The sequence below is a fragment of the Oncorhynchus nerka genome, linkage group LG10 (genome assembly GCF_034236695.1).
Source record: "Oncorhynchus nerka isolate Pitt River linkage group LG10, Oner_Uvic_2.0, whole genome shotgun sequence".
NCBI lineage: Eukaryota > Metazoa > Chordata > Actinopteri > Salmoniformes > Salmonidae > Oncorhynchus > Oncorhynchus nerka.
The window spans coordinates 78,553,203-78,567,148 of NC_088405.1; the positions used below are offsets into that span (position 1 = coordinate 78,553,203).

Sequence of the window (13,946 nt, forward strand, 5' to 3'; positions counted from 1 at the left end):
TGGACAGCAGAGTGAAGGAAAAGCAGCCAACAAGTGCTCAGCATATGTGGGAACTCATTCAAAACTGTTGGAAAAGCATTGTGTGCAAAGCTGTCATTAAAGCACGTTTGTTGTTGTTGAACGCTGTCAAACGCCGAAACTGAAACCTGAACTAAAGACCTCGATTTAAAAGCGGACAGTGTTTTTATATACTTTAATTTTATTTTGAATTCTGCGGTTCTGTTGGGCTAAATTGCTGTGAGCGCTGCTATCTGTCCTGGGATCCTGCCAGATTCCGTACAGGGGGAGAGACGTGAAAGCCCAGCTAGCCTAGCTGGCTCGGCGGCTCAAATGGAGGCCGCTATTGAACGTTTCCAAGGTTGCAGGAGCTGAGTTTACATTGCTTTGTTCCGGGACAATGTGGACCACGTTGACTTTCAATGTAGCAACTGCTTGCTTGCAGAGGACTACAGGAGCGAAGTAACTACTCTTAGCAAGCAAGAAGAAAACCTACATAAGCTAATGGGGAACCCATGCCCACCTACTATTTATTTGATGAACTGCCGTGTCGGCTCCCCACAGCCGACTGGCCGGTGCTAGGCAGGGTTCCATCACCGAAGGGGTCTCGACCCAACCAACCAGCCATGGAGGTACGTCACTCGCCGTGGAAGTGGCAACGGGGGTCTTCATGGAGATGTTGAGCCGGGAACTGACACAGACCAGAAACAGCTTTGCCGCCTTAGATCCAGAGGTTCTCGCGCCTTTGTCTGTGGTGGCTTCGGATCCGGGGGTACCTGCATCTTCATTCTCGGCTCTGTCTCCCTCTCCGGTGACTTCTACCTCCGGTTCAGATCCTCGATGCTCCCAGCCTCACCAGACTGTGAGGCTGCCTGAGCGACCGGCCCATTCACCATCACCAGCTGTCATCAAAGGCAGCTCTATGGTGAGAAACATCTCGGTCCCCAAGGCAAAAACCCTGTGCTCTCCAGGAGCAAGAGTACAGGACATAACAAGGCTGCTTCCGACTGTTCTACCACAGATGCTAAGAGCTGACACTGTCATAGTCCATTTGGGGTCAAACGACATCAGGAGGGCTAGCTCGGAACATTTGAAAATTGATTTTAAAGAACTGATTTTAGCATTAAAAGACTCCAAAAAACAGACAATAATTTCAGGTCCAGTACCATTGTTGGGCCGCGGGTGTGAAAGATTCAGCAGACTGCTGTCATTACACATATGGCTACAATACTACTGTAGCTCTGCTGGAGTCACTTTTATTGATAACTTTGACACCTTCTGGAAACAGAAGATACTCGAAAAGACAGAAATGCCAACGGAGGCGGTGTTGCGGTCTATATTCAGAACCACATTCCTGTAAAGCTTAGATAAAAATCTAATGTTAAATACTGTTGAAGTAATATGGCTACAGGTTCATCTGCCTCACCTAAAGCCCATTCTTGTGGGAAGCTGTTATAGACCACCAAGTGCTAACAGTCAGTATCTGGATAATATGTGTGAAATGCTTGATAATGTATGTGAAATCAACAGAGAAGTACATTTTCTGGGTGATTTAAACATTGACTGGCTATCATCAAGCTGCCCACTCAGGAAAAAACTTCAAACTGTAACCAGTGCCTGCAACCTGGATCAGGTTGTCAGTCAACCTACCAGGGTATTTAAAAACAGCACAGGAATTAAATCATCAACATGTATTGATCACATCTGGAGTCGGTGCAGCCAGCTGGTTTCTCCACGCATCGCGCCGACAGAAACAAACATCTTTCTGGTAAGAAGAGGGGCGGGGGCGTATGCTTTATGGTTAACGAGACGTGGTCACAACAACATACAGGAACTCAAGTCCTTCTGTTCACCTGATTTAGAATTCCTCACAATCAAATGTCGACCGCATTATCTACCAAGGGAATTCTCTTCGATTATAATCACAGCCGTATATATTCCCCCCCAAGCAGACACATCGATGGCTCTGAACGAACTTTATTTGACTCTTTGCAAACTGGAATCCACATATCCTGAGGCTGCATTCATTGTAGCTGGGGATTTTAACAAGGCTAATTTGAAAACAAGACTCCCTAAATTGTATCAGCATATCGATTGCGCAACCAGGGCTGGCAAAACCTTGGATCATTGCTATTCTAACTTCCGCGACGCATATAAGGCCCTCCCCGCTCTCCTTTCGGAAAAGCTGACCACGACTCCATTTTGTTGATCCCTGCCTACAGACAGAAACTAAAACAAGAAGCTCCCGCGCTGAGGTCTGTTCAACGCTGGTCCGACCAATCTGATTCCACGCTCCAAGACTGCTTCCATCACGTGGACTGGGATATGTTTCGTATTGCGTCAAACAACAACATTGACAAATACGCTGATTCGGTGAGCGAGTTCATTAGAACGTGCGTTGAAGATGTCGTTCCCACAGCAACGATTAAAACATTCCCAAACCAGAAACCGTGGATTGATGGCAGCATTCGCGCGAAACTGAAAGCGCGAACCACTGCTTTTAATCAGGGCAAGGTGACCGGAAACATGACCGAATACAAACAGTGTAGCTATTCCCTCCGCAAGGCAATGAAACAAGCTAAGCGTCAGTATAGAGACAAAGTAGAATCGCAATTCAACGGCTCAGACACAAGAGGTATGTGGCAGGGTCTACAGTCAATCACGGATTACAAAAAGAAAACCAGCCCAGTCACGGACCAGGATGTCTTGCTCCCAGGCAGACTAAATGACTTTTTTGCCCGCTTTGAGGACAATACAGTGCCACTGACACGGCCCGCAACCAAAACATGCGGATTCTCCTTCACTGCAGCCGAGGTGAGTAAAACATTTAAACGTGTTAACCCTCGCAAGGCTGCAGACTCAGACGGCATCCCCAGCCGCGCCTCAGAGCATGCGCAGACCAGCTGGCTGGTGTGTTTACGGATATATTCAATCAATCCCTATCCCAGTCTGCTGTTCCCACATGCTTCAAGAGTGCCACCATTGTTCCTGTTCCCAAGAAAGCTAAGGTAACTTAGCTAAACGACTACCGCCCCGTAGCACTCACCTCCGTCATCATGAAGTTCTTTGAGAGACTAGTCAAGGACCATATCACCTCCACCCTACCTGACACCCTAGACCCACTCCGATTTGCTTACCGCCCAAATAGGTCCACAGACGATGCAATCTCAACCACACTGCACACTGCCCTAACCCATCTGGACAAGAGGAATACCTATGTGAGAATGCTGTTCATCGACTACAGCTCAGCATTTAACACCATAGTACCCTCCAAACTCGTCATCAAGCTCGAGACCCGGGTCTCGACCCCGCCCTGTGCAACTGGTTACTGTACTTCCTGACGGGCCGCCCCCAGGTGGTGAGGGTAGGTAACAACATCTCCACCCCGCTGATCCTCAACACTGGGGCCCCACAAGGGTGCGTTCTGAACCTGCTCCTGTACTCCCTGTTCACCCACGACTGCGTGGCCACGCACGCCTCCAACTCAATCATCTAGTTTGCGGACGACACAACAGTGGTAGGCTTGATTACCAACAACGACGAGACGGCCTACAGGGAGGAGGTGAGGGCCCTCTGAGTGTGGTGTCAGGAAAATAACCTCACACTCAACGTCAACAAAACTAAGGAGATGATTGTGGACTTCAGGAAACAGCAGAGGGAACACCCCCCTATCCACATCGATGGAACAGTAGTGGAGAGGGTAGTAAGTTTTAAGTTCCTCGGCGTACACATCACAGACAAACTGAATTGGTCCACCCACACAGACAGCATCGTGAAGAAGGCGCAGCAGCACCTCTTCAACCTCAGGAGGCTGAAGAAATTCGGCTTGTCACCAAAAGCACTCACAAACTTCTACAGATGCACAATCGAGAGCATCCTGTCGGGCTGTATCACCGCCTGCTACGGCAACTGCTCCGCCCACAACCGTAAGGCTCTCCAGAGGGTAGTGAGGTCTGCACAACGCATCACCGGGGGCAAACTACCCGCCCTCCAGGACACCTATACCACCCGATGTCACAGGAAGGCCATAAAGATCATCAAGGACAACAACCACCCGAGCCACTGCCTGTTCACCCCGCTATCATCCAGAAGGCGAGGTCAGTACAGGTGCATCAAAGCTGGGACCGAGAAACTGAAAAACAGCTTCTATCTCAAGGCCATCAGACTGTTAAACAGCCACCACTAACATTGAGTGGCTGCTGCCAACACACTGACTCAACTCCAGCCACTTTAATAATGGGAATTGATGTAAAATATATCACTAGCCACTTTAAACAATGCTACTTAATATAATGTTTACATACCCTACATTATTTATCTCATATGTATACGTATATACTGTACTCTATATCATCTACTGCATCTTTATGTAATACAGGTATCACTAGCCACTTTAAACTATGCCACTTTGTTTACATACTCATCTCATATGTATATACTGTACTCGATACCATCTACTGTATCTTGCCTATGCCGCTCTGTACCATCACTCATTCATATGTCTTTATGTACATATTCTTTATCCCTTTACACTTGTGTGTATAAGGTAGTAGTTTTGGAATTAGTTAGTTAGATTACTCGTTGGTTATTACTGCATTGTCGGAACTAGAAGCACAAGCATTTCGCTACACTCGCATTAACATCTGCTAACCATGTGTATGTGACAAATAAAATTTGATTTGATTTGATTTGACATCTTTACAAACGCTGCAGATATTTGTTTTAAAGCAGTATCCAAATCCATAAGATGTAGTGATCACAACATAATAGCCATATCTAGGAAAACCAAATTTCCAAAGGCTGGGCCTAATATAGTGTATAAGAGGTCATAAACTAAGCAAAAAAACAGCTTACAGACGGTAGGCAATTAAGGTCTTAGGACACTAAAGAGGCCTTTCTACTGACTCTGAAAAACACCAAAAGAAAGATGCCCAGGGACCCTGCTCATCTGCGTGAACATGCCTTAGGCATGCTGCAAGAAGGCATGAGGACTGCAGATGTTTCTAGGGCAATAAATTGCAATGTCAGTACTGTGAGACGCCTAAGACAGCGCTAAAGGGAGAACGTCCTCACAGTGGCAGTAACAACACCTGCACAGGATCGGTACATCCAAACATCACACCTGCGGGACAGGTACAGGATGGCAACAACAACTGCCTGAGTTACACTAGGAATGCACAATCCCTCCATTTTTTATAATTTTTTATTTGACCTTTATTTAACTAGGCAAGTCAGTTAAGAACAAATTCTTATTTTCAATGATGGCCTAGGAACAGTGGGTTAACTGCCTGTTCAGGGGCAGAACGACAGATTTGTACCTTGTCAGCTCGGGGATTTGAACTTGCAACCTTTCGGTTACTAGTACAACACTAGGCTACCCTGCCTCCCATCAGTGCTCAGACTGTCAGGCCGAGAGCAATAGGCTGAGAGGGGCTGGATTGAGGGCTTGTAGGCCTGTTAATATATTATAATTAAGTCTATGATGTGATATTTGATAAAGCAGTCTGACTGAGCGGTGGCAGGCAGCAGCAGGCTCGTAAGCATCCATTCAAACAGCACTTTCGTGCATTTGCCAGCAGCTCTTCGCTGTGGTTCAAGCATTGCGCTGTTTATAACTTCAAGCCTATCAACTCTCGAGATTAGGCTGGCAATACTATAGTGCCTATAAGAACATTCAATAGGTATATGTATATATATATGAAATACAAATGGTATAGAGAGAAATAGTCCTATAATAACTACAACCTAAATCTTCTTAACTGGGAATATTGAAGACTCATGTTAAAAGGAACCACCAGTTTTCATATGTTCTCATGTTCTGAGCAAGGAACTTAAACGTTAGCTTTTTACATGGCACATATTGCACTTTTACTTTCTTCTCCAACACTGTGTTTTTGCATTATTTAAACTAAATTGGACATGTTTCATGATTTATTTGAGACTAAATAGATTTTACTCACACACACACACACAGTACATACAGTGGGGAGAACAAGTATTTGATACACTGCTGATTTTGCAGGTTTTCCTACTTACAAAGCATGTAGAGGTCTGTAATTTTTTATCATAGGTACACTTCAACTGTGGGAGATGGAATCTAAAAGAAAAATCCAGAAAATCACATTGTATGATTTTTAAGGAATTAATTTGCATTTTATTGCATGACACAAGTATTTGATCACCTACCAACCAGTAGGAATTCCGGCTCTCACAGACCTGTTAGTTTTTCTTTAAGAAGCCCTTCTGTTCTCCACTCATTACCTGTATTAATTGCACCTGTATGAACTTGTTACCTGTATAAAAGACACCTGTCCACACATTCAATCAAACAGACTCCAACCTCTCCTCAATGTCCAAGACCAGCGACATCAGGGATAAAATTGTAGACCTGCGCAAGGCTGGGATGGGCTACAGGACAATAGGCAAGCAGCTTGGTGAGAAGGCAACAACTGTTGGCGCAATTATTAGAACATGGAAGACGTTCAAGATGACGGTCAATCAACCTCGGTCTGGGGCTCCATGCAAGATCTCACCTCGTGGGGCATCAATGATCATGAGAAAGGTGAGGGATCAGCCCAGAACTACATGGCAGGACCTGGTCTGATGAGACAAAAATAGAGCTTTTTGGTCTAAACTCCACCTGCCGTGTTTGGAGGAAGAAGAAGGATGAGTACAACCCCAAGAACACCATACCAACTGTGAAGCATGGAGGCGGAAACATTATTCTTTGGGGATGCTTTCTGCAAAGGGGACAGGACGACTGCACCGTATTGAGGGGAGGATGGATGGGGCCATGTATCGCGAGATCTTGGCCAACAACCTCCTTCCCTCAGTAACAGCATTGAAGATCGGTCGTGGCTGGGTCTTCCAGCATGACAACGACCCGAAACACACAGCCAGGGCAACTAAGGAGTGGCTCAGTAAGAAGCATCTCAAGGTCCTGGAGTGGCCTAGCCGGTCTCCAGACCTGAACCCAATAGAAAATATTTGGAGGGAGCTGAAAGTCCGTATTTCCCAGCGACAGCCCCGAAGCCTGAAGGATCTGGACAAGGTCTGTATGGAGGAGTGGGCCAAAATCCCTGCTGCAGTATGTGCAAACCTGGACAAGAACTACAGGAAACGTATGATCTCTGTAATTGCAAACAAAGGTTTCTGTACCAAATATTAAGTTCTGATTTTCTGATGTATCAAACACATATGTCATGCAATAAAATGCAAATTAATTACTTAAAAATCATACAATGTGATTTTCTGGATTTTTGTTTTAGATTCCGTCTCTCACAGTTGAAGTGTGATAAAAATTACAGACCTCTACATGCTTTTTAAGAGGGAAAACCTTCAAAATCGGCAGTGTATCAAATCCTTGTTCTCCCCACTATATGTGGTAGTGGTGGAGTAGGGGCCTGAGGGTACACAATGTGTTGTGAAATCTGTGAATGTATTGTAATGTTTTAAAATGGTATAAACTGCCTTAATTTTGCTGGACCCCAAGAAGAGTAGCTGCTGCTTTGGCAGCATCTAATGGGGATCCATAATAAATACAAATAGAAATGCAAAGCAAAGGGTGGATACTTGAAGAATCTAAAATCTAAAATATATTTAGATTTGAATGAGTAGGTATGTCCAAACTTTTGACTGGTACTTTACATAGAAAATATATATTTGGTTGTAAAAACTAAAACTTCTCCTTTAAAAGCAGAAGTCAAATTTCGACCTTGTGTTCAATTCACCAATAAATTGATCTTAATCTTAATCTCTTAATCTTAATCATCATCAGGGGACAAGTGGGGATATATTTGGGAGTCTCTCTCTCTCGCTCTCCTTCCCTTGTCCCTTCATGTCCTTCACCTGTTCTCCTTGCCATTCTGCAGCAGTGAGTGTCTGTCGGTGCTGGAGCGGTCCGTGCAGACATATGTGTTCCGCCGGGTCATGGCACTTCCCGGGATGTTGTTCTGGGAAAGTAAGAGGGCAAATGATCATATCAGACGTTACCATAGATACCAGTTGTCACATCATACTACCAAAGAGGAGTATGATGGTGGTTGTCTTGAAACATGTGGGGACTACAACCTGGGACAGGGACATTCTTGCTAAAATTATTATTCTATTTTATCTCATTGAGTTTTATTTTATATATATTTTGTATTTTTATTACCCTTCTTTACCCATTGACTTTCTATATTGTTGTTGTACCGTTGAGAGATGAGCCTGCAAGAGAGCATTTCATTGCACTGTGTACTCCATGTACATCATGTGTATATGACGAATAAACAAACTTGAACAATCAGAGTCCCGCAGTATTATTGGTTGTTTAACTGCAAGCATTTGAGTAAATGCATGCAATACAATAACTGCACGCAATACAATATTTCTAAGCGCATCCGATGCGGAGTAGGCTACACAGAAAAGCACATTTTCTGTCCATTAAAATAACATCAAATTGATCAGAAATACAGTGTAGACATTGTTAATGTTGTAAATGACTATTGTAGCTGGAAACGGCAGATTGTTTATGGAATATCTACATAGGCGTACAGAGGCCCATTATCAGCAAGCATCACTCCTGTGTTCCAATGGCACGTTGTGTTAGCTAATCCAAGTTTATAATTTTAAAAGGCTAGTTGATCATTAGAAAACCCTTTTGCAATTATGTTAGCACAGCTGAATACTGTTGTCCTGATTAAAGAAGCAATAAAACTGGCCTTCTGTAGACGAGTTGTGTTCCAAAATGGTACCCTATTTCCTGTGTAGTAGTGCACTACTTAGGGAATAGGAAGCCATTTAAAACGCATATCTTTCCCAGGGCGCGTCCAAAATGGTATTGTAATCTGTATAGTAATGCACTACTTATGGAATAAGGTGCCATTTCAAATGCAGCCCTATAACCCCCCCCACCACCCAACCCACCCATCCTACCTCACTGTTTCTCACCGTGGTGGCAGTCATCTCCTTTCGGCGGTCGGGGATCTCTGACTTGTTGGGGTTATTGGCACTGCTGACCATGGGACTGGAGGGTGGCAGCGAGCGACTGCCCATCACGCTGCAGCTGGCCTTACGCGGGGGCATGCGCCCCTCCCGCAGCTCCCGGTCACCTGTGCTGGTGGGGCTTCTCTTGGGGTGCATGACCGGCATGGAGGGCCCGCCTGAGGGGGGAACACACATGTTAACACTGGCAGACAGACAGATACACACACATGCACACACTCACAGACACTTAGTCAGTGGACAGGACAGGAGCTGAGGATATGGGTAGGATGACCACATGTCCCGGATTGTGCAGGACAGTCCCACATTTTGTCCCGTAACCAAACAAAACAGTCCCGCATTTTAGAAATTCAAACACCACATTTTTTTGGTCCCATATGTAAGTCAGAATTTTTTTTTTCCAAATCAAATGAAATTTGATTTGTCACATGCTCTGAATATAAGGTATAACAGTTAAATGCTTGCTTACTTTCTTACTTACAAGCCCCTAACCTAACCAATGCAATTTTAAGAAAAATAAGTATTAAGTCAAAAATAGATAAGCCAAAAATAAAAAATAATTAAAGAGTAGCAGTAAAATAACAGTAGCGAGGCTATATACAGGGGGTACCAGTAAAGAGTCAATGTGCGGGGGCACAGGTTAGTCGAGGTAATTGAGGTAATATAGTTGAAGTCGGAAGTTTACATACACCTTAGCCAAATACATTTAAACTCAGTTTCACAATTCCTGACATTTAATCCTAGTAAAAATTCCCTGTATTAGGTCAATTAGGATCACGACTTTATTTTAAGAATGTGAAATGTCAGAATAATAGTGGAGAGAATTATTTATTTCAGCTTTTATTTCTTTCATCACATTCCCAGTGGGTCAGAAGTTGACATTCACTCAATTAGTATTTGGTAGCGTTGCTTTTAAATTGTTTAACTTGGGTCAAACCTTTTGGATAGCCTTCCACAAGCTTCCCACAATAAGTTGGGTGAATTTTGGCCCATTCCTCCAGACAGAGCTGGTGTAACTGAGTCATGTTTGTAGGCCTCCTTGCTCACACACGCTTTTTCAGTTCTGCCCACACATTTTCTATAGGATTGAGGTCAGGGCTTTGTGATGGCCACTCCAATACCTTGACTTTGTTGTCCTTAAGCCATTTTTCCACGACTTTGGAAGTATGCTTGGGTCCATTTGGAAGACCCATTTGCGACCAAGATTTAACTTAACTGATGTCTTGAGATGTTGCTTCAATATATCCACATAATTTCACTTCCTCATGATGCCATCTATTTTGTGAAGTGCACCAGTCCCTCCTGCAGCAAAGCACCCCCACAACATGATGCTGCCACCCCGGTGCTTCACGGTTGGGATGGTGTTCTTTGGCTTGCAAGCCTCCCCTTTTTCCTCCAAACATAACGATGGTCATTATGGCCAAACAGTTCTATTTTTGTTTCATCAGACCAGAGGACATTTCTCCAAAAAGTACGATCTTTGTCCCCATGTGCAGTTGTAAACCGTAGTCTGGCTTTTTTATGTCAGTTTTGGAGCAGTGGCTTCTTCCTTGCTGAGCAGTCTTTCAGTTCTTGTCAATATAGGACTCGTTTTACTGTGGATATAGATACTTTTGTACCTGTTTCCTCCAGCATCTTCACAAGGTCCTTTGCTGTTGTTCTGGGATTGATTTGCACTTTTCGCACACAAAATCTGTTCATCTCTAGAAGACAGAACTCCTTCCTGAGCGGTATGACGGCTGCGTGGGCCCATGGTGTTTATACTTGTGTGCTATTGTTTGTACAGATGAACGTGGTACCGTCAGGCATTTGGAAATTGCTCCCAAGGATGAGCCAGACTTGTGGAGGTCTACAATTTTTTTCTGAGGTCTTGGCTGCATTCTTTTGATTTTCCCATGATGTCAAGCAAAGAGGCACTGAGTTTGAAGGTAGGCCTTGAAATACATCCACAGGTACACCTCCAATTGACTCAAATGATGTCAATTAGCCTATCAGAAGCTTGACCTTGTTTTCTGTCATTTTCAAAGCTGTTTAAAGGCACTGTCAACTTAGTGTATGTAAACCTCTGACTCACTGGAATTGTGATAAGTGAAATAATCTGTCTGTAAACAATTGTTGGAAAAATTACTTGTGTCATGCACGAAGTAGATGTCCTAATCGACTTGCAAAAACTATAGTTTGTTAACAAGAAATTTGTGGAGTGGTTGTAAAATGAGTTTTAATGACTCCAACCTAAGTGTATGTACATTTCTGACTTCAACTGTATGTACTTGTAGGTACACTATGACTATGCATAGATAATAAACAGAGAGTTGCAGCAGCGTAACAGAGGGGGTGGGGGGACAATGCAAATAGTCTGGGTAGCCTTTTGATTAGGGTGGCAGGTAACCTAGTGGTAGGAGTGTTGGCCTACTAACCGAAAGGTTTTAAGATCGAATCCCCGAGCTGACAAGTCATTCTGCCCCTGAACAAGGCAGTTATTGAAAATAAGAATTTGTTCTTAACTAACTTGCCTAGTTAAATAAAAAAATATCAGTTCAAGAGTCTTATGGCTAGGGGGTAGAAGTTAAGAATTCTTTTGGATCTAGACTTGGTGCTCCGGTACCGCTTCCCGTGCGGCAGCAGAGAGAACAGTCTATGACTAGGGTGGCTGGAGTCTTTAACTATTTTTAGGGCCTTCTTCTGACACTGCCTGGTATAGAGGTCCTGGATGGCAGGAAGCTTGGCCCCAGTGATGTAATGGGCCATACGCACTACCCTCTGTAGGGCCTTGCGGTCAGAGGCCGATTAGTTGCCATACCAGATAGTGATGCAACCAGTTAGGATGCTCTCGATGGTGCAGCTGTAGAACTTTTTGAGGATCTGAGGATCCATGCCAAATCTTTTCAGATTTGCCCTCTTCACGACTGTCTTGGTGTGCTTGGACCATATAGGGGCTAACATGGTCCAGTTTGATGAAGTGCTACAAATGTAAGTAAATAGCCGTATTAGACTGAAGGATAAGGTCATTTTGTCAAACGTGTGAGAGTCTCCACGCCATCGGCTCCTTACAAGGCACCATGACCTACGTCCCCAATATCTCTGTCTCTTCTTCATGTGAATGACGGGGATTTGGGCCTTGTCGGTGTCTGAAGTAAATCCTACGCGTCCGACTCGTTAAAGAAAAAATACTTGTCCAGTTCGAGGTGAGTCATCGCTGTCCTGATATCCAGAAGCTCTTTTCAGTCATAAGAGACGGTGGCAGAAACATTATGTACGAAATAAGTTACAAATAACGCAAAAAAAAACCACACACAATAGCACAATTGGTTAGGACGCCGTAAATCGGCAGCCATCTCTACCGACGCCATTATTCAATATTCTTATAATACAATATAATATAATACTCAATGTGACTGCAATTCCAACCTGTCTCTTGTAGTCACAAAATCATGTTGAGCTTAAAATATATGTATTATACGAATGTGGTACTGGTGATGTTAAACACTTCTCCAATCGTTGTTGAGATCTAATATTCTGCGCAGCGCAAAACAAGATTTCAACCAATCACATTTCTCAAATTCTTTCAACTAAATTCCAGCTAATCTTGGAGAGGACAGTTAGGCCTAACTACTTACAAAAGTGTGATTCTGTCGAAGTAAATAGCCGCATTAGACTGAAAGATAAGGTCATTTCGTCAAACGTGTGAGGCACTCCATACTCATTAGCTGTTCATTCAACATATTTACTAATTCACTCAACCACATTTTAAAAGTCTCCCTTCGTAACTGATTAACATTCCCCGAGACTAACCAGAAATGTTTCCTTGGCCACATATTCCCAGATTTTCATTAAAAAAAGCCACATGTGGTTTCTCATTTCTGCATCACCAAATTTTGAGTGCTGCAAAAGAATAGGGTACAGTAGGTGCGCTTCAATGAACTCAATGAACAGCGGGAGCAGGAGTGTAGTCACCTGAGTGACCACTCTGCCACGTCTCACAATGGTGATAGTTTAGTAAAGTTAGATCAAAGCTCAATATGATGTCTTGGAAGATCACATAATGATGAATTGGTATTCTACATAACAGAACCAAATATAAATGAATACTATAACGTTGCTCTTACACCAAAAACACCACCTCATTCTTATGAGATTTTATGATTGGATAGCAGAATAGTAAATAAAAAAATCGAATGCGGCCAAAACTCAACAGCGTGTGCCACTAGACAAAATGTGCTTTGATTGAAACTAAATACAGGAAGTCTATATATTTTAACACCATCTGCTCTAATATGCTCACGGTAATTCAAGAAGAACTAAATGCATATTCCCATTAAACTGATTGAGATCAAATAATTGGCATGCAGATGCCGTTTGGACATTTGACCGTATAACGTGAAGAATTATCATTCACGATTGACAGTGATGATGGCTTATTTTGAAATGAGGTATGCCTAACTTGGTGTTTGAGGGTATTAAAAATATTACATTTTCTTGTTACAATATGTGGTCAGATGTTGCAATTGGAGGATGCATTTTATATAATGATATTCAATAGGCTATCTGTTGGTAGAAACTTTGAGAAATGATGATGTTATTTACATTTGTATTGCGCTCCGGCACCTAAACAATGTCCACTACACCATGAGCGGAATTAGGATTTCTGTGTTTGTGAGGGGGGGATATGAGATGGTGAGGGAAGGTACAGTATAATCTACAGTAGTAAGTAAACAAGAGGGTACATTAGAAGGTGCATCAGAATGCACAGTTGAACACTCACAGAAGTCACTGTGCCGCCGCTGCCTGTGATAGGTGGAAGCGCTACGCTGGGTCTTGCTGTGTGAGGAGGATGAAGAGGAGGAAGAGGAGCCTGCAGTGGCCAAGGAGTGTTTGTTGGTCCCGTTGGTGATGGGGCTGGGCCGGACCCGTGCCAGGGACTGGGTACTGGCCGAACGAGACTCGCCACCATCCTGTTACCAAGA

General features: G+C 43.6%; 1 protein-coding gene across 2 annotated transcripts in view; it reads right to left on the reverse strand.

Annotated features, from left to right (window-relative positions):
• Positions 1–13,946, reverse strand: part of LOC115136047 (MAP/microtubule affinity-regulating kinase 4-like) — a 60,092-nt gene that overhangs the window by 18,599 nt on the left and 27,547 nt on the right. For both annotated transcript variants that reach the window (XM_029671402.2, XM_029671400.2), the window contains exons 12-14: positions 13,745–13,934; positions 8,914–9,140; positions 7,846–7,949 (exon numbers count right to left, since the gene is read on the reverse strand). In XM_029671402.2, coding sequence (XP_029527262.1) covers positions 7,846–7,949; positions 8,914–9,140; positions 13,745–13,934 — 521 coding nt within the window. The remainder of the gene's footprint in view (positions 1–7,845; positions 7,950–8,913; positions 9,141–13,744; positions 13,935–13,946) is intronic.